This window comes from Calidris pugnax, unplaced genomic scaffold (genome assembly GCF_001431845.1).
Source record: "Calidris pugnax isolate Ruff unplaced genomic scaffold, ASM143184v1 scaffold21, whole genome shotgun sequence".
Taxonomy (NCBI): domain Eukaryota; kingdom Metazoa; phylum Chordata; class Aves; order Charadriiformes; family Scolopacidae; genus Calidris; species Calidris pugnax.
This window is the reverse complement of record NW_015090770.1, coordinates 2,110,595-2,133,605: the sequence shown is the minus strand read 5'-3', so window position 1 is coordinate 2,133,605 and position 23,011 is coordinate 2,110,595. Positions and strand designations below refer to the sequence as shown.

Genomic DNA, 23,011 nt, shown 5'->3' with positions numbered 1-23,011 from the left:
CATCCATTTCCTACTCAAAGCAGTGTAGGGATGAAGCCACACATCTACAGACTGTCCCCTCCGCGACTGAAAATTGTGCTGTGTAAACAACGTTATACACTCCAGCAGGAGGACATCTGAATTTATTTATATATATAAAAAAAAAAAAAAAAAATGCTTAAGAATATTCATTAACTCAAACAAGGCTATTAACTCCCAAAGGTATTTTTGGAACTTATCCTTATGCTACTTGTAAAGTTAGCACTGTCGTGTATTATTGCTTACAAACAGTACATCATCATATGCCTTCCAACAGAGCGGTACTGCCATCAGTCCGTAACTATTTACAGGCTTTTTTGTTTTGTTTTTGTTTTTTGTTTTTTTTTTAAAACAAGCTATAAAAACATTACATACTTTACAGACAATACAAATACTCAAGTCAAACAAATGGAATGCATAACAATAAGAAACGTCATAAAGGAAGACTGACATAAGTCCTTGATTGTCAAGACACATTTATATTTATATATAAACTCTAGCTGTGCAGAATCAAAGATTCAATCATAGGTACATCCTTATTCGATAAATCATCTTTACAGCATGATATTGCATAAAAAAATAAAATAATGTTGTTTACACAATATTACCTTTCCATCCATTGGATTAAGGAAAGCAAGAAACAACTCTTAGAAATGTTTGCTTGCCTCAGTTTGTGTTTCCTACCAAAAGATGTCATTTTAAAAAGGAAACGTAAGGTTTCATATGCCGAGTAGAGCAAAAGCGACTATAAATTTATTTCCCTGACACAAAGCAAATTAAAACTGAACAAAAGTTTGAATTTTAACTTAAAGACATGTCTTTCCATTAGCAGTAATACTCTTTTAGTACTTGTCCTTTGCGAAGTGAGTTTTAGCTAAATGCATTACATGCCTAACATAAACATGCATTACCCCAAGTTGAATGAACTTTCAAAGTTACAAGGCTTCATTTTAGTAAAACATTTAACACGAGGAAACTCTAACGTTATTCATTTGCTTCAGTACCAACCATGTAATTTGAAAGTTCACATGTGTACTGGTACCGACTGCATAAGCATCTTTCTGCCTGTTAAAATTTCCCAACGGATTCCCAGGAGTATTAGGATTTTCCCTGTAATTTGTAATGGTATTAAAACAAGCAAGCAAAGAAGAATAAAAAAATCAAAGCTCTCAAAGGCAAGAAAATTTAGTTAGCAAATATACATACAGAAAGTAATCCAATGCTGCAAAATTCAGAGTGGATTCATCCAAATATTCTGGTTCATTTCAAATAGTTACTACATATGATACAAATACTATAAAAATATTCTGAACAAGCATGGAATATAGTGTATCTGTCCAGGTGGAAAGTTTTCATAGGAGAACATGAATACTTTAAACTCCAAAAGTTACAGTAGAACCCCAATAATTCGCAGCAATGCCTTAGAAACCCTTTACAAATGACAATTTTGAAAATAGTGAAGCAGGCAATAAAAGCAAGGATGTCACGTCACAAAAGGTACTTTGTTCATTTATTTTGACAACTGTAATTTAGTTTTCAATACTTCGTCTACCTCCCAGTATACTCGTGTCGATTCTGCAGTATACCTGGGTGAAGTAGTACAGTATTACTAATAGGAGACCTCACTACAGTTACTTTTTAGACCATTGCAGAGAGGTGGGGAAGAGACCATCGGGGACGTATAAACCTATCGGATGTTCTGATTAGCGGTCAGCGAATTAGCAAGATTTTACTGTACTTCTCAATTAACAATGGAAAAGCTCCTATCATCAAAAAAATTGACAAGTACAATATAAAAATAATACAACTGTTATTTCACATGAATACTTCCTTGTCCTATTTTCTTCTTGAAACACAATTTTCCTAAAGACAACACTAGGAGACACGAGATCATAAACATAGTTCTTTTATCATCCAATTTAAATTGTTTACGTTGTTATTCGTAAACCGACATACAGCAATACACATGGTTAATCCTTCTCCCCAAACCTTGTAATTTATGATTAATTCATTCTCAAATCAAATGAAGAAAATGTAAATGCCTATTAGTATACCATTACAAGCTGATTCCTTCATTGTCTGTTATACTAATGGTAAAACATATCAAAGGATTCATGCTAAAAGGGACACTGTCAAGTAATTTAGGACCAAAATATGGCCTATTCATATGTGCTTATATACATATACACACGTATTGTGCATATATATATAATTTGGTAATAAAATGTCACCAATTCCCTCTAGTTTTAAAAACATCCTTGCTCTATCACTAGGAGATATCCCCAAAAAATTCCACCTTACACACACACACATACACATTCAGTGCTTGCATGACCTTTAAGTAAAAACGTCTGTTGTGAGCTCTGTGGAATATTAATGCTCACCCGAGCCCTACACTGACCCACTGAACAGTATCAGGACAAGACCAGAACAGAAAACCAAAGTTGCTTTTTTGCAGACATACACAGAAAAGTAAAAAAAAAACAAGCGCTGACCGGATGAAAATGAAAGGTGTGCAGCTGCAGCAGATTAAAAGCAGCAAAACATGAGCAGTGGAAAATGTTATTAAATAATGTAATTATTAAACAAGCTAGAGCTTTTTATCTAGTTAAACCTCCCAGAACTACAAACACACTTATTCCAGAATAAAAGGGCATGTACTCGGGAAATCATAGTGAACTCCTCCAGTACAGAAAACTTTCAGCATCAGGGGATGAACTGCTCACACCACCATTTTAATTGTACATGTGGAAGCACCGTAGGAGATAGTCCCCGTGGGCTAGACAGAGACCTCACAACCTGTCCTAAGGCACAGGGAACAGCTGTAATGGCTCAGCAGGAGACTAAAGGAACGAGATGAGACATAAGGAATAACAGTTCTTTATCCAATTCCCACTTTGCTCCGGGGAAGAGCAAGTTCCTTCACTCTGTACAACAGCACAACACCCAAGCAGTGACTCCTGAGCGTGAAGGTGGCAAGGACCAAGAACTGCTCCCTTCTACTCCTCAATCACCTTCTCAGAGAAGAGTTATCAATGCAGTTTAACTTTTTAAAATAAAGCCGACTCAATCTCCTTCGAGAGAAACAGACTTTATTCCTCTTACCTTGCTATGGGGCCAGAGAAGTGCAGTAATAATCTAGCCCTTTTATTTTATTTTGGCTTTTACTGCTTGTTGTCTTTAACAAGTAGTACTACTAATGGCCGCCTACGTGCAACAACAGGAAATCAGACCACGAGAACACGGTATTATTCGGGGAAATGAAACACTGAAAGCAAAACCTGCGTTACAAGAGGTGGCTGCCTGGGATATAGGGGCCAGAAGTACTGTGTCTCTGCAAACCAGAATGTCAAAAAGAAAGTAAAAAAAACAAACAATCTGGCCATAAACGAAGAAAAATAGAGGCATGAATCAGTTTTAAAACATTCTTTCAGAGAAATTTGTTTACATGTGTCATTAATAATCCAGAAGGAATTTACTATTCTCCCCTGATGCTCATTCTTCTTAACTCAGGGCCAAATATTCAGACAAAATTACTGGTAAGTGACAGCACACTGAAACACTTCTCTATGTTATACACAAGGCCAATGAATCAAAATAGAACCTGTTTCCTTATACAAAAGTAGTAAGAAAGAAGTTTACATAAATTGTATTTCTTGTCAATATAAGAAGCAAGCCACGGACAACAAATGCACTTTCTCCCTCAACTGTACCAAGTAAAGTTAGTGCTATAATAGTGATACCGTAAGGGGAAAGAGACAGAGTGCCAACAGTTTCCTAGTAACAAAAATTAAGAAAAATATTGCTACTGCTTTGGGAAGAGACAGGAACAGTTCTATGTCCTGCTCAAGTCCTGTCTTAAAAGACAGGATATATTTTAGTCCCTTGAGACGCAGTTCTTTCTCCTGGCTGATGGCTTCATCTGAGAGATATTTGCCACCAATAGTGCTGTAAAAGGATGTATGTAATCCTATTTAAAAAAAGAAAACAAAACCCCACAAAACATATACATACATACATACCTATATATATACACACACGTGTGTGTGTATGTGTGTGTGTTTTTCCCTGGTTAATCAGCCTACATTAGGCTTAAACTGCCTTAAACTACCAGACAGTGTCCCTTTAGGGGAAGGTGCAATAGAATGAACATACAGTTCAAAAATCTGTAACTTGTTAACTTAAACTACACAATAGTTATGCTACTCAAATCTTACCACCTTAAAAATGCACACAGAACTATTTATCGTACCATACTGCATACTTCAAAGACAAAGTACTATTCAAAAAAACATATTCATGGTACAGGGATAAACTTTGTAGTTTATTTATACTGTGAAATGCAACGAAAACTTCTGATCACTCGCCTACGCTGGAAAAAGAAATCCTGTTCACTAACATTACTCAGCGGGTTTGGTTGGTAAAATCGTAACGACTTTCACTAAGCAAACAGTAAAAAGGGAATCTGAATGCCCACTTTTTCAGCTTTTGGGGATACTTCAATAAATTTAACGATCTGAACTGTCAAAATTTGAGACAGAGAATTAAACCCGTTTTTACAGAAGCTAATAGCCAATTTCAATGCATGCTGGAAAGAATAATTGGAGCTGTATGAGATGAAAATGATGAAACCGTATCAAACCTAGGAAAAAAATATCTAAAAATGGCTTTATTTTTTTGAGAAATCAAAAAATATCAAGTCGACTAAGTGCTCTATGTTAATCGTTCTGAGTATGTAGGGGAAGGTACAATTAAGCTTTTGAATCTTGGAATACACACTTTGTGTAAAGCATTATGCAACTGGGAATGTCATCTACAGAGTATTTTAACTAAAACTTCAAAATCTTGATATCTGCGTATGAAAAATTCATTAAAAAGTTACATCTAGATTCAGCTGTACAAAGAAATACACATTACTTCAGGAATGAAGTAAAGGCTTTAGCAGTTAGGCATTTTGCTTAAAAAATGTTTAAAGTATTTTAAATTAATTAGACTTTTAAATAGTAGAGTTAGTCTTTCAGAATTCATTTTTTCCACCAAACACAACTCAAGGTAATGCAAAGCAGAAATAAAGGGCACATGGTCTAAAATTATTTTTTGAGAGAGATGGAAGAAAGATTTTTTTTTTTCTAGAAAATTCCGTATTTTAAAGCAGTATTTGCTTGACTTGGAAACTTCTTGTTTATTCTATGTGTTTATGTCAATTCCCTGCTGAAGAGCAATGACTACGCTGACAAGCTTAGAAATGACAATATGAATAGTATCAGACAATAAACTGTCCTCCCAAAGCATACAAGGAAACCAGTAAGGAAACAATCCTGGGGGAAAAGTCTTACCTGGGGATTTTGTTTATTTTAAATTTCATAAAAGGTAAAATATTTTCTGGATTCAAACAAGTGAATAATAAACTGCCTTTGATCAGGGCACCAACATCAGGCAGTTCAATGCAATGACTGGTGACTAACCCAAACAAAAAAAAAAAAAAAAAAAAAAAAAAAAAAAAAAAAAAAAAAAAAAAAAAAAAAAAAAAAAAAAACAAAAAAAAAAACCAACAAAAGAAAGAAGCAGTTATTGGTCTTGCTAATATCAGCTTACTTTTGTTTTAACATAGCGCTCTTAAAAGCTGTACAGAACTCCATCTTATACAGAGCAACCCTCTTTTGACAAATGTGTTCTAAAGTGCCAGTATTATGTACAAAGATTTCTTAGCCAAAAGTCTGGCCCGTTGTGGCATCAGGTGAAGAAGTCATCCCCGCCCTGCTATCGTTTACATTCACCAAGGGAAATTCTGGGAAATCAGCACTTGTCCCTGGTCCCCGGAGGTTCACCTGTCCATTGGCAGTGCTAAACTGAGATGACATTCCAGCTCTTGCCCCATGGAACTGAGCTCTAAAGGGCTGCTCAAAGGAGCTAATTTGATATGCTTGATGAACAGGCTGCGCCTCTGCTTTCTTCTGAGAAGTTACTTGATCTAAGAAGTCCTGTGTAGAGGAGGAAGAAGAATGATTTGCCTCGTCACCTGAAAAGGGAAAAGGGTGCTGCGAATCAGTAACCATTAGTCCAAAATGAGACTTGTCTGGAGTTGTTCTTAATGGAGAGCTCATTCCCGATCGAAAGCTATTGACGGGTATAGACGTGTAGACCTTCTCCATGGAAGGAAATGCTGGCTGGGTTGTAAGAGTCTGGTTATCAGTCACAAAATTAAGGCTCGGGTTGTTCAAATAGGCATCATTTTGGCTAGTTCTGTCCAAAGCTTGTTGTAAAAACTTTGAATATTCTTGTAACATACTAGCTTTATCTGATGAGGAAGCTTGAGAGCTTGTGCCAACTGTCTCAGATTGGGTGACCTCAGATACTTCAGAAGAATTGATTGATATACTGGAGGTCACCTCAGTGTCAGCCACACTGAAAGATATCTCATGCTGTCCATTAGCCTTGTGCGAATAATGATCTAACAGAGTTTGCAGTACCTCATCTGGAATGACATTTTTGTCATGGTTACCTTTCATTTCAACATTCAGTGCCTGTGTGTCCAATATTGAGGCTGTAGCAGTTTCATCAATGACGCTGGCCACAGCTGCCTGCGTTACTGAAGGTTGAGATGCTATGGTACTTACATTCAAGGCATATTCTCTACTGCTATTACTAGCTGCTTGTAGATACCTCTTTTTCTTTAAAAATTGCATTGCATCATCGTAATTAGTGCTGCTGTGTACAGGTTTACTGGGCCCTTCCTGTAACGTGTCAACTTGATCAATGTCAGCATTACCTTCAGAGTCCAGTAAACTCTGCTTATCCACAAGATCAAAGGCATACTTGGAAACCTTGTTGTCCTCATACGTGGATAAAGGTGAAATGGTTTGACTTTGCTCAAGTGGCTGTTTCAGACTCCTCTTGCTGTTAACTTTTTTGAGAACGAGCTTGGGTGGGTGTATCTCTCCAGAATTTGCTTCTTCTAAGTGCGTCCCACTGACCGAAGAATGTGGCATCTCAACGGCATATTCCGCTACCATATACTCATCTTTTACTTTAGTGCTAGAAGAGTACAAAGGCAAATAGTCGTTTTTGTCCTTCTTCTGGTCTGATTTATCTGTGCTATCCTTATCGCCAGACTTCATTTTCTCTGATTTCTGCCTTTTTTTCTTTGGCAAGGAGCTGTCTTTCATAGGCATCGAGAAACCAGAATCTTCCTCCGATGGCAAAAAGCCAACTTTGGTGACGCTTCTATTCGGTTTCTTGTCGCGGTTCTCATGGCACATACGTTTATGTTTCAGCACCCGATCAGTCCTGGAGAAAAACTGCAAAAGATTTGTATTAGTATTATAGAAATAATAAATATATTAGCAGAAAGAAAAGAAATCTTTCATTCTATCAAATTTACTTGACAATTCATCCACTTTACCGACTTCTAGTGAAGTGTCAAACAATATATAATCAATAAAATCAAGCGCAGAGAGTGAACCAAGGCCACCCACCTTAACAGAAAAAACATTCTTTATACATTTATTTGGATGCACACGATTACAACACCCAGAAAAAGTCCAATCTGTACTGCTTGGGAGTTGACTGGTGTTTTGTTTTTTTAATTGCAAAAGATCTCACTAAGTCATCTTACCTGCAAACAATATTCACACTGGTAAGGCTTCTCTCCACTGTGAGTTCTTTTGTGCCTTTCCATGTGATATTTCTGAATAAACCTCATACCACATTCATCACAACGAAATGGCTTCTCACCTGATAAAAAACATGTAGCAATATTAATCTAAAAAAAAATAAATAAATCAATGTCCTTCCATACAATTACCAGGTCAAATAATACATTCACTATTACCAGTAATAAAGAAGAGGTCTTAGTCTGTTGCTATTGAAAAATAACATAGGGCTTGCTCACTTCACTCTTTTCCCAGGACTCAGTAACTGATGCTTCAAAATTATTGTAAGCTTTTACACTAAAAATCTTTAAAACCAAGTTCTCTCCCTCTCTTTTTAATGTAGGTGCAGATATCTGCCTCAAACCTAGCAAATGAAGAACTACAAAGATAGCTTTCCTAAACTGCTGCTACATAATTTTTTAAGGATAGAGGATTGTATAAAAATACCTCAGTTCTCTCACCAACTCATTTAACTCAAACCCATCCCTTCTAGAAGAGAATTATGCATTTCCAAGCTTTTAATTTAAAATTTTTGTAGGGGACTCTGTATTTTCTGTATTTCCCCCCGATCTGTATTTGTAACTGAAACAAACCTGAAAAAAAACCCTAAAATTTTGGTTAGAATCCACATTTATTTATTTTATTTTAGTTTTTCAAAATAATTAATTCATTTTAAAAGATTTTATTTAAGAAATTAAGCTGAAAACAAGAAACCCCTGCAGCTGAACTGACGCTGGCAAACGCACAAGTTTTTCTGTTTGGCTGTTGTGTTTGTTTGTTTCGGTGTTTACTTTCATTAAATATTTGTTCAGACAATATTCATTGCCCTGAATTCATCTTCAGTTCTCCCCTTATTTTTTGTCTCAAAGAAGCCCTGCAATGATCCTTTCAGAACATGTAGTAACTCTATATTTCTTTTAACTTCTGCCTTACAGCTTCCCTCTGATTTTATTTTCTAGGTTTCTCTGACAAAACCCCAAAATTCCAAGTGCACTGGAAAGTCAGGTTTGCGTTTACAAATTCACTATTATTTAATAGAACTCACCCTGAAAAACAGTGACTTTTCCCCTTAGTATTTACTATGAAATCTTTTGAACTGACACAGAGATCAGGAATTGTCTTGGCAGCATCTGTCAACATCCTCTTTGTTCTGGATACTGTACTCCACTGATCTGGGGGATATAAACCATCCACCTTTTGTTTCCAGAAAAATGCAGACTATTCTTATTTTTTCTGAGGTAGTTTTAGCCTTTAAAATTGTTTTTTAACTAATTTTTTAAAATTATTAGTAATAATGAATTATTAAAATGTTAATATATTTTATTTTATTATTTAAAATGTTGATAGAGTGCATATTTTCCATTTAGCATAGAGATATATAGCCACATCCTTCTACAAACGGAAACAGGGTACCTTAAGATGCCAGTATTTATAGAAACTAGAATGGAAAATACCACCCACAAATTTGCTCAACCTTTCAACCTTCTTAATTCCAAGTAATTTCTAAATCTCTCTCTTTGTATGCCTATGCCCTATTTTCAATTATCAATTCTTACTTCTCCATGTGGCTTCTTAGCCAATCCCTTTCTTGGATGAAATTATTCCAATTTATTTTCTCCTAAACCAAATTATCTCCTTTCTTAAGATCTTTCAGCTTCCATCAGTTCTTCTTTTAGAGGCTCACAACCTCAGTATCCTAACTCTTCGTTCACATTTAGACAGAGACTAACTTTTACCGTTTCTTGCTTTTTTCAGCATCCTTTATAAATTATAATGCCTATCATATCACTCTCTCTAAAACTGTCTACAAGCAAATCCTCCTCTCTGGCCTAACTCTCAACTTTCAAACTCCAGCTTCATTCTTCATGTTTTCCCTGCTGAAGAGCAATGACTACGCTGACAAGCTTAGAAATGACAATATGAATAGTATCAGACAATAAACTGTCCTCCCAAAGCATACAAGGAAACCAGTAAGGAAACAATCCTGGGGGAAAAGTCTTACCTGGGGATTTTGTTTATTTTAAATTTCATAAAAGGTAAAATATTTTCTGGATTCAAACAAGTGAATAATAAACTGCCTTTGATCAGGGCACCAACATCAGGCAGTTCAATGCAATGACTGGTGACTAACCCAAACAAAAAAAAAAACAAAAAAAAAAAACCAACAAAAGAAAGAAGCAGTTATTGGTCTTGCTAATATCAGCTTACTTTTGTTTTAACATAGCGCTCTTAAAAGCTGTACAGAACTCCATCTTATACAGAGCAACCCTCTTTTGACAAATGTGTTCTAAAGTGCCAGTATTATGTACAAAGATTTCTTAGCCAAAAGTCTGGCCCGTTGTGGCATCAGGTGAAGAAGTCATCCCCGCCCTGCTATCGTTTACATTCACCAAGGGAAATTCTGGGAAATCAGCACTTGTCCCTGGTCCCCGGAGGTTCACCTGTCCATTGGCAGTGCTAAACTGAGATGACATTCCAGCTCTTGCCCCATGGAACTGAGCTCTAAAGGGCTGCTCAAAGGAGCTAATTTGATATGCTTGATGAACAGGCTGCGCCTCTGCTTTCTTCTGAGAAGTTACTTGATCTAAGAAGTCCTGTGTAGAGGAGGAAGAAGAATGATTTGCCTCGTCACCTGAAAAGGGAAAAGGGTGCTGCGAATCAGTAACCATTAGTCCAAAATGAGACTTGTCTGGAGTTGTTCTTAATGGAGAGCTCATTCCCGATCGAAAGCTATTGACGGGTATAGACGTGTAGACCTTCTCCATGGAAGGAAATGCTGGCTGGGTTGTAAGAGTCTGGTTATCAGTCACAAAATTAAGGCTCGGGTTGTTCAAATAGGCATCATTTTGGCTAGTTCTGTCCAAAGCTTGTTGTAAAAACTTTGAATATTCTTGTAACATACTAGCTTTATCTGATGAGGAAGCTTGAGAGCTTGTGCCAACTGTCTCAGATTGGGTGACCTCAGATACTTCAGAAGAATTGATTGATATACTGGAGGTCACCTCAGTGTCAGCCACACTGAAAGATATCTCATGCTGTCCATTAGCCTTGTGCGAATAATGATCTAACAGAGTTTGCAGTACCTCATCTGGAATGACATTTTTGTCATGGTTACCTTTCATTTCAACATTCAGTGCCTGTGTGTCCAATATTGAGGCTGTAGCAGTTTCATCAATGACGCTGGCCACAGCTGCCTGCGTTACTGAAGGTTGAGATGCTATGGTACTTACATTCAAGGCATATTCTCTACTGCTATTACTAGCTGCTTGTAGATACCTCTTTTTCTTTAAAAATTGCATTGCATCATCGTAATTAGTGCTGCTGTGTACAGGTTTACTGGGCCCTTCCTGTAACGTGTCAACTTGATCAATGTCAGCATTACCTTCAGAGTCCAGTAAACTCTGCTTATCCACAAGATCAAAGGCATACTTGGAAACCTTGTTGTCCTCATACGTGGATAAAGGTGAAATGGTTTGACTTTGCTCAAGTGGCTGTTTCAGACTCCTCTTGCTGTTAACTTTTTTGAGAACGAGCTTGGGTGGGTGTATCTCTCCAGAATTTGCTTCTTCTAAGTGCGTCCCACTGACCGAAGAATGTGGCATCTCAACGGCATATTCCGCTACCATATACTCATCTTTTACTTTAGTGCTAGAAGAGTACAAAGGCAAATAGTCGTTTTTGTCCTTCTTCTGGTCTGATTTATCTGTGCTATCCTTATCGCCAGACTTCATTTTCTCTGATTTCTGCCTTTTTTTCTTTGGCAAGGAGCTGTCTTTCATAGGCATCGAGAAACCAGAATCTTCCTCCGATGGCAAAAAGCCAACTTTGGTGACGCTTCTATTCGGTTTCTTGTCGCGGTTCTCATGGCACATACGTTTATGTTTCAGCACCCGATCAGTCCTGGAGAAAAACTGCAAAAGATTTGTATTAGTATTATAGAAATAATAAATATATTAGCAGAAAGAAAAGAAATCTTTCATTCTATCAAATTTACTTGACAATTCATCCGCTTTACCGACTTCTAGTGAAGTGTCAAACAATATATAATCAATAAAATCAAGCGCAGAGAGTGAACCAAGGCCACCCACCTTAACAGAAAAAACATTCTTTATACATTTATTTGGATGCACACGATTACAACACCCAGAAAAAGTCCAATCTGTACTGCTTGGGAGTTGACTGGTGTTTTGTTTTTTTAATTGCAAAAGATCTCACTAAGTCATCTTACCTGCAAACAATATTCACACTGGTAAGGCTTCTCTCCACTGTGAGTTCTTTTGTGCCTTTCCATGTGATATTTCTGAATAAACCTCATACCACATTCATCACAACGAAATGGCTTCTCACCTGATAAAAAACATGTAGCAATATTAATCTAAAAAAAAATAAATAAATCAATGTCCTTCCATACAATTACCAGGTCAAATAATACATTCACTATTACCAGTAATAAAGAAGAGGTCTTAGTCTGTTGCTATTGAAAAATAACATAGGGCTTGCTCACTTCACTCTTTTCCCAGGACTCAGTAACTGATGCTTCAAAATTATTGTAAGCTTTTACACTAAAAACCTTTAAAACCAAGTTCTCTCCCTCTCTTTTTAATGTAGGTGCAGATATCTGCCTCAAACCTAGCAAATGAAGAACTACAAAGATAGCTTTCCTAAACTGCTGCTACATAATTTTTTAAGGATAGAGGATTGTATAAAAATACCTCAGTTCTCTCACCAACTCATTTAACTCAAACCCATCCCTTCTAGAAGAGAATTATGCATTTCCAAGCTTTTAATTTAAAATTTTTGTAGGGGACTCTGTATTTTCTGTATTTCCCCCCGATCTGTATTTGTAACTGAAACAAACCTGAAAAAAAACCCTAAAATTTTGGTTAGAATCCACATTTATTTATTTTATTTTAGTTTTTCAAAATAATTAATTCATTTTAAAAGATTTTATTTAAGAAATTAAGCTGAAAACAAGAAACCCCTGCAGCTGAACTGACGCTGGCAAACGCACAAGTTTTTCTGTTTGGCTGTTGTGTTTGTTTGTTTCGGTGTTTACTTTCATTAAATATTTGTTCAGACAATATTCATTGCCCTGAATTCATCTTCAGTTCTCCCCTTATTTTTTGTCTCAAAGAAGCCCTGCGATGATCCTTTCAGAACATGTAGTAACTCTATATTTCTTTTAACTTCTGCCTTACAGCTTCCCTCTGATTTTATTTTCTAGGTTTCTCTGACAAAACCCCAAAATTCCAAGTGCACTGGAAAGTCAGGTTTGCGTTTACAAATTCACTATTATTTAATAGAACTCACCCTGAAAAACAGTGACTTTTCCCCTTAGTATTTACTATGAAATCTTTTGAACTGACACAGAGATCAGGAATTGTCTTGGCAGCATCTGTCAACATCCTCTTTGTTCTGGATACTGTACTCCACTGATCTGGGGGATATAAACCATCTACATTTTGTATCCAGAAATATGCAGACTATTCCTCCTTTTTCTGAGGTAGTCTTTAAAATTGTTTTTTAACTAATTTTTAAAAATTATTAGTAATAATTAATTATTAAAATGTTAATATATTTTATTTTATTATTTAAAATGTTGATAGAGTGCATATTTTCCATTTAGCATAGAGATATATAGCCACATCCTTCTACAAACGGAAACAGGGTACCTTAAGATGCCAGTATTTATAGAAACTAGAATGGAAAATACCACCCACAAATTTGCTCAACCTTTCAACCTTCTTAATTCCAAGTAATTTCTAAATCTCTCTCTTTGTATGCCTATGCCCTATTTTCAATTATCAATTCTTACTTCTCCATGTGGCTTCTTAGCCAATCCCTTTCCTGGATGAAATTATTCCAATTTATTTTCTCCTAAACCGAATTATCTCCTTTCTTAAGATCTTTCAGCTTCCATCAGTTCTTCTTTTAGAGGCTCACAACCTCAGTATCCTAACTCTTCGTTCACATTTAGACAGAGACTAACTTTTACCTTTCCTTGCTTTTTTCAGCATCCTTTATAAATTATAATGCCTATCATATCACTCTCTCTAAAACTGTCTACAAGCAAATCCTCCTCTCTGGCCTAACTCTCAACTTTCAAACTCCAGCTTCATTCTTCATGTTTGCTTTACCCATCAGTACACCCTTACTACTGTGGTGGTGTTCTAGTTGAATACACGGGAACCCTTCCATTACCAAAGACAACTATTTAATCCTTATTACTTACTGTTTTCTTTCCCTATTCTGCTCCACTATTCTACTCTGTGTTCCTTTTAAGTCGCCCCTTTGAACTACTCTCCTTATGTTGTCTGGAAGTTTGCTTTCACATCTTAAAACTTTATTAGAGCAGCTGTTTGAGATGAAAACTACCCTGAGCCTTGCAGAAGGCAAACCCAGTCAGAGAAGCAAGACAGCTGAGTCCTGTTCTAGCTCTGAAGAGCCCTCTAAGGAGCCATCCTGCTACCCCAGGAAGGCTCAAATGCAGAGCACTTCATGATAGACTTACCTTCAGCCTTATACCTACTCCTGCAAGTGAATGGTCACAGAGCTCCTTAATGTTTGTCTACTGGAGCTGGCTATTTACTGGCAGCAGACTCTCCTGGCTATTTGTTCCCTTTTCAAAGCTTAAATAGGGCCAAACAGGGCTTCTGAGGTTTTCCATTGTAGGATACCACCACCAGCAGCAGCTATTTGGGAGACTTTGAGACTACACACGAAGGCACTGCTGGCCATGCCTCAACAGGAAGAAAAGTTTGGGGACCCTGCCCTGGAATTATTCAGTACAGCACAGAACATAATATTTTTGCAGTAGAATTCCAGAACACTCTGGAAGTAAGATTAAGAAACCCTTTGTGAACCTGATACTAGACTTAATTCTTGCTTTAATCTTCATAAGGAAGATAATATTAGAAAAAGATTAAAAATTAATATGAAGATATGCTTCCTACAATAATTTTTTCCTATCAGAAGCCTGAAACTTCAGATGCCTTCTGAAAACTTACTGTACTTTTCAAACAGGATCTATTGCAAATGGATGAGATCGTTAATAATAACCTTTTGCTAATGTAGGGAGCATCTACAACACATTTTTATGAAATGTCTCGGTGAGCGGGAAAGAATCAGATATAGGAAAAAAAAAGTCAAAATTTAAAAATACAACACAATAATTAAATGCATTATTTATGAAAACAGCCTATGTTTTGTGTTGGAAATCTATTAAAATTGAGCAATAGAATTATTTGTAAAGTGCAGTACAAATACTATGTGTATGAAGGCTGTAACAATTATAACACCCCAGGCATTTTAAAAACTAAACAGAGATAATACAAACTATAAAATACCACACCCCAGGCATTTTAAAAACTAAACAGAGAAAATACAAACTATAAAATACCAAAGAAGGCAATAAAAAAGCAGCATGACTGAATAATAAGGAGCTTGAATTGTTAGCCCCAATGTTGCTTTATTTTTTTTTTAAAAGTAATCTCATTTTTTTGCGTTTAAAATGGTAAGTAGGGTGGGGTTCGGAATTAGGACACATGAATGCATGAGTGGGTAAGGTGTATAAACACGTCTCTAAGCAAAAAGAAAGCAGACATTGGAACATTCAGCATGTTTATGAGCATAGTAAACTCAAAATATGAAAATATTTGTGTATGTGACTCTTCCTTCTCTTACAAACTGAATGGTGATTTTCTTGTACCATTAGTGACAAGTTTAGCAGCAGGGCTCTATCACTGCTGCCCTCCTCTGCATACAGTTATTTCTAGTAAGTGAATTTTCTTTTAATGCAATGTCTGCTTTTAGATGCAACTATTTAATTATTTACACAGAATAAGGCTGTTCATTGATTGCTTCCTAACTCCCTCATAACATTTCATTTGAAGGAGTGGTTCAGAGAACCAAATTCAAATCACACTGGAGCACCTGTAAATTCATGGCTTGAAACTGGCATAAAATGGGGCTTTTAAGTGTAACCACTATCTTCAACTGGCATAAAATAAACTGGAAAAATTGATAAACATCTTTAAAAAAAGTAAGAAACTTCCTGTTCTTCATCAGTGTTTTGAAGACTGTACAAAAGCTGGTGCTAACAGCGGTCATTCAGAGAGATAAAAAAAGCAAAATAAAAAGAAAAAAAAACCCAATATTGAATTTATAAGGAATATTTCTTAAAAGAGTATGAATAATACAAAGAGAGCCTTCTTTTACTTCCATCAAAGTGAAACACACACCCACTGCTCACCTTCTGGTGAGAGAAGCCAGCTGAAAATTCAGCTTTTCTGGATGGGTTCAATTATGCAGTCCTGAATATGGAGCAGCCCTACACAAACAGCTACGGCCCAGGAGGGACTATTGTCATATAGATGTGAAAGCACAGGCAGGTGTGCAGAATGCCTATCAGCTATACAGTGACTGGGCCAAGTCAAAAATTAAGCAGCAGTCAAATACTCACTAACTAAATGACTTAAAAAACCCAACTTTTTCCACTCCTGGAAGCTGGGTCTTATATGTTTTCTCTTACCCAGCTACTAGTTGTCACCCAGGAAAACACCCAATTCAACCATTTAAACACAATCCCCATCTTCAATTTCCTAAGAAACAACCAAATTATATCTCAGGAAGCTGAGGAAAGGAGGAAAACATAGGTATGTAAAAAGTCAGATAACAATATGGTTAATTTGTTAAACAGCAGCTTATGCTCTGCTAAACAAAGACCAGTACATGTGAGAGCTGGCAAAAAAAACCCTGCAACCCCCCCCCACCACGCACCCTCCCTCCAAAGCTTACAATCAACACAGAACTCTCATTAGAGCTACAAGTTCAATTTAAAAAGATAATTACATCCATTTATAAAATATTTTCAGTCAAGTGTTAATTAACTATATCGCCCAGACTCTCATTTTCAAAGCCACGTACAGGGAATAGTCCTCATTTTTTTAAAAAAAATCTGAAAAATGTGGAGACTGCACTTAAATTTTTGCCTTTTTTTTGAGGGGGGGGGAAGAGGGAGAGCGGGCAGATAGATGGAAGAGAGTGAATGAACATTCTTTTCAAGAATAATATCTACAGAAAGTGAAGGCAGCATGGTTCACCAATTCAGAGCCAGAGGAAAGACTAGGAGCAGAACAAAGACACTGGACAGAAGAATGGAGGACTCTTCTGTGGCTGACTGGCTGAAGGAAACCTACTTAGTCTGGACTCATGGCAACCTAGGATACAAAAATCCCATAAACAACAGGGCATTTGTGCATGTAACTCCCTGTACACTGCTCTGAAAATTCATTTTGCAGAGGGGTTTTTTTTTTTTTTCCTCCCTCTCAACTCTTCCACATGCACACACTGCGCTGCGTGTTAGTAGCTTTCATATCCATTTAAATGCTCCAGCCAAGAAACACTGTGCACATTCACCAGCTCTGCTTTTCGGAAAAAGAGGCTGAGAAATTGGCATCTCGTCCAAAGGGACCATATTACAAAATATTTAAAGAGGGATTGAAAGGCCATGCACCAAAATGCCAAAAACCCAACTAAGCCAAACCTGTTCAAGAATGTGGTTTTGTGCGGTGCAAGAAGATAAAAAAACCTAAACACGTATAAACTTTAACTCTCTTTGGCTTAAAACTTTGGGCCTTATTTGACCTATACTGCATATTTTTAAACTAAGGCTCGTATTTTTAAACCAGTTCTGATTTAAATCTTTCACCAAAAAAAAAAAAAAGTGAGAAGTAAAGCTGATACTAATACCTTTGGGGTTAGGCATTTTGGCCATTTTAGTCCTGGCACTTTTCCACCAAAGTCCAAAATTAATAAATAATGAATAAATCTACTGAAATGTAATTTGGAAGTCCCTGTTGCCTGAGTTAACTTGATACAACAAAAGATGGAACTGCTTAACAAACTTTCGAGTTTTATGAAAGCACAGACTTCAGGATTTGCTACTCGGGGGGTTATTTATAGAATACTGCTTTCAGATCCGCTTACTTGAGTTTATACTCACTTTATAGCCAAGGAAAAATGGAGCAAGTTGAAAGCACAAAACCGATTTGTTTTTAAAAGTTTTATGACATCTGTTAAGTTAAAACAAACTACAACAGGGTTTTAAGGCTGCATACTTATTACCAGAAACCTTGCCTGAGTGGGGAAACAGTTTTTAAGCACGCCAGTAAAGATACTCAAGGCACTATACTCACCAGTATGAATCTTCTCATGCCTCTGTAGCAGGTACTTCTGTATGAAACGCATGTCGCACTGACTGCACTGAAATGGTTTTTCACCTTGAACAATATAATTCCACATCCGTGAGTTAATAACTACACACTGTTGGTTTTGATAACTACTTTTGAGGAATATTAAAAAGTCTATTAAAAAACCAGCATCTGAGCGAATTCCAAAAATACTCTAATACCAAAAAAAAAAAACCATTAGCCTTACTAAGTATATGAACTGCAGAATTCTTTCCATGATCCTAAGAGTCACATTAAGACTAGAACGGAAGAGTGATCTGAAATGGTTGTAATTTCCTCATGAACAAGATCAATCACGATGCTGGCATAAGACTGCATTCAGGATACTGGCAAGCTATTATAATAGTAAGTACCTTTTTCACTTCTCCGAACCAGAGAGATACCTCATCAGGCAAATAAGCAGCCGGAGCACATTTTACAAAGGGGTCAATTTTGGCACTTAGGCTACAAGTCAACCCATTACTTTCTGATAAAGAAAGAAAAGAAACCTTGTAAACAGTTAGGTCTTCAGTTTATTAAACATATGTTGATTTTTTTTTTTTTTTTCTGGTATTCTTTTGACACTTTGGTGCATGGAATCTCTAAGCTTAGATGCCAAGTTAGCTACACTCATAAAACTGAAATTCGCATAGAGCTGAAAACATTTTTAACATAAGTAAACAACTCTTTATATAGTAGAAAAGACAAATTTGAAGTCAAGCAGTACCTGTATGAATGAAGACATGTCTCTGTAAATGGTAGTTGGTTCTAAAGGCAGCATTGCAATGCTCACAAACATGAGATTTGTGGGTTTTCAGACCAAGTGATCCATCCTCATTTATTGTAAGGATCTATTTTAAAAAGAGTAAAATTTGTTCTCACACTACCCTCTAAAGATGTCTTATTAACTACAAAAAAAAAAAAAAAACATTAATTTTTTCGATGCAGAAAATTTAAATATTTCAGGTAAAACAATGCTAATTTCTACAGAGCTACGTGTTAGGCTTTTAGGATACATTTCCAATTGCTGTCCAATCCAACTTGCGTCTCCTTGTGCATTAAGAGATATTTCAGCAGGACAGAGACAAAAGCAGCTAATGGAAAATCAGCTTAGAGCTCCCCTATTCACAGCTGAGTCACTTTATATGCTACTGTTTACTTTGTCCATCTGTTGGAAAGGACGCAAAGTAACCAAACCACCTCTGGGCACTGAACCATGGATAATCACATTTTAAAGCAAAAGCAAAAAGTTATATTCTTTTTTCAAATCACGACTGTAAATGTTTGCTAAAAGGCATTAAAACTTATCCAGGATAGTCATACAAATTATCTACATCTACATAATACCAATAGTCTCAGAGGCAAAATTTTACTTTAAAAACCAAAACCCCAAAGCCAAACAACCAAGAAAATAGTATCATTCTTTTCCCCTTTCAAGTTTTTCACTCAACAAAATATTGCTCACTCAATATACATATTAGAGCATCTCCTTGACAAATTCAACTTGCCACACTCAATTGCTTTGATGTCAAACAAAGCCGCTATTTTCATATAAAGTCGAAAAACATAAATGAAAAAAAAATAGCACCATATCTACCTTATTCAATAAGCCTCATCACAGGTTTTCTCTAATTTGTCAAAAATTAAAAAAAACAAACCCCAAGCTCTCTATTATCTCTGGCAAGAGAATAAGAAAACCAGTAAACAAATTACATTTCCAAAAGTCTTATTTAACTGGAAACAGAACTAATAAAGAGGAGCTTAAGTAACCTTAAGTAAAACAGTTTAGTCCCTTGTTATTAACAAAAATTAAAAGTCTGCTGGGGAAACACATCTGCAATGTAATTAGCTACATTGATTTAGGTTTTATGATAATGACAGTGATGAGAAAGAGAGAGTCAACAACTGAAATAGTATCTCTGCAACAGGAGCAAATACTGTGGGATCTACTTAAACAATTTTTAATTCTGCTCCATCAAAACTCAGCAAAGAGTGAAAGTCTCAAGCTAACAAATTCTTGTGCATTCACTCTGAAGGACAAGCACATTCATACGTGTGTCAGATCGGTGTGTTACAGCTCCAGTAAGTCACAGATACAGACAAGTATAAAAACTCTGTTCTGTAACAACATACAGCTAATGAAACACTGACTGGTTACTTAAAATGAATTTAAATACATGTTATGAAATGTTTGCCACATAGCGTATTGGAATTTTAAAATAATTGTGCAGAAATTAATTTCACAGTTATCCTAAGCCTGGGCTCTTCTACTGCATCCATCCATTGTACCACTTCTTAAATGAAGAAAGTTAACTTTGTCAATGCAGTTTCCCTAATAAAAGCAAAAAAAAAAAAGCTTATGCGTGTGCATGCGTGTATGCGTTCACGTGTGTGTATGCGTGTGCCTGTGTTTGTGTGCATGGAAGAGTGAAAAGTAGCCAGGATTCATAAAAGCTATTGACTTTTAAGTTATATGATGGCTATATTAATATAAAATAAAGTCTAAAATGTTTCAGTAATTGACTTCCATTTATAAAAGTCCCAGCTACCATTTGGATGGAAAATCAATCCCATTACTCTGGGAATACTAAATTAAACTGCAGTAGGCTCTCACCTATGTCAGTCCTTCAGCTTCTCTCTGCCTTTCTAATCTGACAACCTTGAAAAAAGGGGAAGAGACACTGAAAAAGAACCTGTTTAATGATTCTCCTGAACATTTTTCAATCTTTTGTCATCTCCAAAGGCTAACGCTGACAGATTGGGAGATAAAAAGGAAGCATGCAAGTACTTGTCTGTAGGAAGAGGGACACACCTCTCCTACCTTGCCATGTTTCCATGGAAGTGATCTCTGGAGGTACTCAACCTACATCTCCTTTTTCTGTCCAAGGGAGAAGCATCTTGATGCACAGGATTTGGAACTTGCTTCCATACCCAATCTGAAACAATTTCTCAACTTTCCAAGAATACTACAGGTGCAGCCAGTGCTTTGAGGAGGACTGAGAGGTTCCACTCAAAGACCAATAAAAAGGAGATTTTGGAGCTTTTCTTGGTGTTAGGGTGAGTTTTCCTTCAATGTATACACGGTCTGGGTCGATTTCAAAGCAGGCTTATTTTAATGCTGCTGTGTGATCACATATAACTGATTTTTGCCTATCAGAGCAGCCTGTATACGTTCTATTTTAAGTCTGAAGATTAATAGTGATTTGGGGAATTACTAGAAGATATAACACTGCTACCTCATGAGGTGAAATGAGTCTGGTTTTATCTGAAGTGCGTCTCAATAGAAGAAAATTGTTTTCAGACATACAGGGATACATACTCTTCATGAATGGATCTACAAAACAAATTTTGAAGTAACAAACCAGCAGCTATGGTAAGAATCTTTTGATATAAATAAATACATATATGAAGATGATTATGACCACAGGAATATTCCCTACTGGAAAATTATTTTATATATATTAGTAAACTTTTTAGAACTTTCAAAACTACCATTTTAGATTTCTTTTTAAAATCTTTTCACTACTATGCATGAAGCATATAAAATTATCAGGCTCACAGAAAAGCACAGCTATTATTAGATAGATACAGAGAAATGATTTATAAATTGTCTACAAAGCTACTGACTCACAATTTAAAAAAAAAATATTTGGAGAAAGAACTGCCTGGAGAGACAGATGTTAAAATATGTCAAGGGTTCATGTTGCTAAAAAGAGTTCAAAGAAAAACACTGTTATATCAGATTTTGTTTTGGGTCTCTGGTGAACTTCAGAACTGCATCTTCACTGATCAAACAAACAATTTCCAGCCTAACTACTTCAAATGCTAGTGAAATTAGTCATAGTCAACCAAATCTTCAGGTTCTTTTAATCTTGGTTTTGCCAAATCAATGTCTTACTTTTGCTGGTGAACGCTGTTTTCTTTTCTTCTTTTTCTGCAAATCTACTGGCTCTCGTATTTGTTTTTTGTCTCGTTTCTGTTGTTCAGATGCATCAGTAAAGGTAATTTCTTGCTTTACACTGATCTGTTAAGATACCAAGTGCCAGTTTCAGGTAAGGTTCTCACTACAGAAAAGCAATTTTTCAATTTTAGAAGATGACAAACTGCTGAAACAGAAAACCTTTTTCTAAGGGAATTATCTTGTGGCTTCATTCTTTCAGAAATTTAAGTGAAAGGAATAAAAAGGGCATAGTTAATTTCTACAGTGACATTTTGATGTATCCTTTCATTCATCTCCCAAAGTCTTTTCTCCTTCTGACCTGTGGTGATTTTGAGATCAGTTCTTATATTAAAATCACTTCCATCTGTAAAACCATTCAGTTTTTCATACCTATTTTACTTTAGTCCACGTGTTGTCAATGCAAGATTTAAACGGAATAGTTTATCATATATTTAAGACAGAAGTATTTGTTAAGAAAACAAAAATAGTGCTAATGAAGTTTTTTCCAAAAAAATAATCTCATGTAATAAAGAGCATGATACTCTTACATTTTTCTAACACCTGAAACACCTGATCTACAGCTAACAGAGTAGTGTTTTAACAACGCTACCTTTCTAATGATTATTCTTTGTATATAAGGCTATCTACTTTTAAAGTCCTGGTAATTCTCCTTTATGTTTGAAGGGTAACAGTGATGATGTGCTGCATTCCAGATAGATGTTCTGTTTTCAAAAAGGAAGTCATCTATATTCTCTCTGGGAAAGCTGAGGTAGGCCTTCTATGAGATATTGAGGAGGGGCATATTTATGGTCATGTATGAAGTGTCACAGTCCAACCTGCAGTGTGAATGCAATTGCTAAGCGTCCACATACTCTGAAAACATACAAGATGCTTCCTATAGCAAAAGAAACTAAATAGCACTATGAACAGCATAAACAGTATGCACCTTTTAATAACGCTATTTACTCTGGTTTGTAGTTACTCTTGAACATTAAATATATTTAAAAGAGCACAGTTTAAGGCATTAATTCTATGGTAACAGCCTGCTTATAAAATATTTATAAAACAGATACTTAAAGATTATACTTAATTGGCAAAATTTATCCACAGCCAGAGGCAAATGACATCTTCATAAATAGCATCCATTCATAAATATTTTGATAATCAAAATC

General features: G+C 36.1%; 2 protein-coding genes across 7 annotated transcripts in view; both read right to left on the bottom strand.

Annotated features, from left to right (window-relative positions):
- Nucleotides 1-5,578: 5,578 nt before the first annotated feature.
- On the bottom strand, nucleotides 5,579-7,829 carry LOC106886319 (zinc finger protein 148-like). Its single transcript, XM_014939116.1, has 2 exons — nucleotides 7,634-7,829; nucleotides 5,579-7,316 (listed from the first exon to the last, which is right to left on the bottom strand). Exons 1-2 carry the CDS (start codon nucleotides 7,718-7,720, stop codon nucleotides 5,724-5,726), a joined length of 1,680 nt encoding a protein of 559 aa, XP_014794602.1. The 5' UTR covers nucleotides 7,721-7,829; the 3' UTR covers nucleotides 5,579-5,723.
- Nucleotides 7,830-9,570: 1,741 nt separating this feature from the next.
- The window catches only part of LOC106886148 (zinc finger protein 148), a 34,549-nt gene continuing 21,108 nt past the window's right edge, over nucleotides 9,571-23,011 (bottom strand). For 2 of the 6 annotated variants that reach the window (XM_014938864.1, XM_014938856.1), the window contains exons 3-7: nucleotides 21,798-21,923; nucleotides 18,627-18,750; nucleotides 17,867-17,950; nucleotides 11,899-12,017; nucleotides 9,571-11,581 (exon numbers count right to left, since the gene is read on the bottom strand). In XM_014938864.1, coding sequence (XP_014794350.1) covers nucleotides 9,989-11,581; nucleotides 11,899-12,017; nucleotides 17,867-17,950; nucleotides 18,627-18,750; nucleotides 21,798-21,923 — 2,046 coding nt within the window. In that variant the 3' untranslated portion in view covers nucleotides 9,571-9,988. Of the gene's footprint in view, nucleotides 11,582-11,898; nucleotides 12,018-17,866; nucleotides 17,951-18,626; nucleotides 18,751-21,135; nucleotides 21,313-21,797; nucleotides 21,924-23,011 lie in introns of those variants that run through there. The other 4 variants (XM_014938883.1, XM_014938890.1, XM_014938865.1 and 1 more) reach the window with 4 other exon arrangements.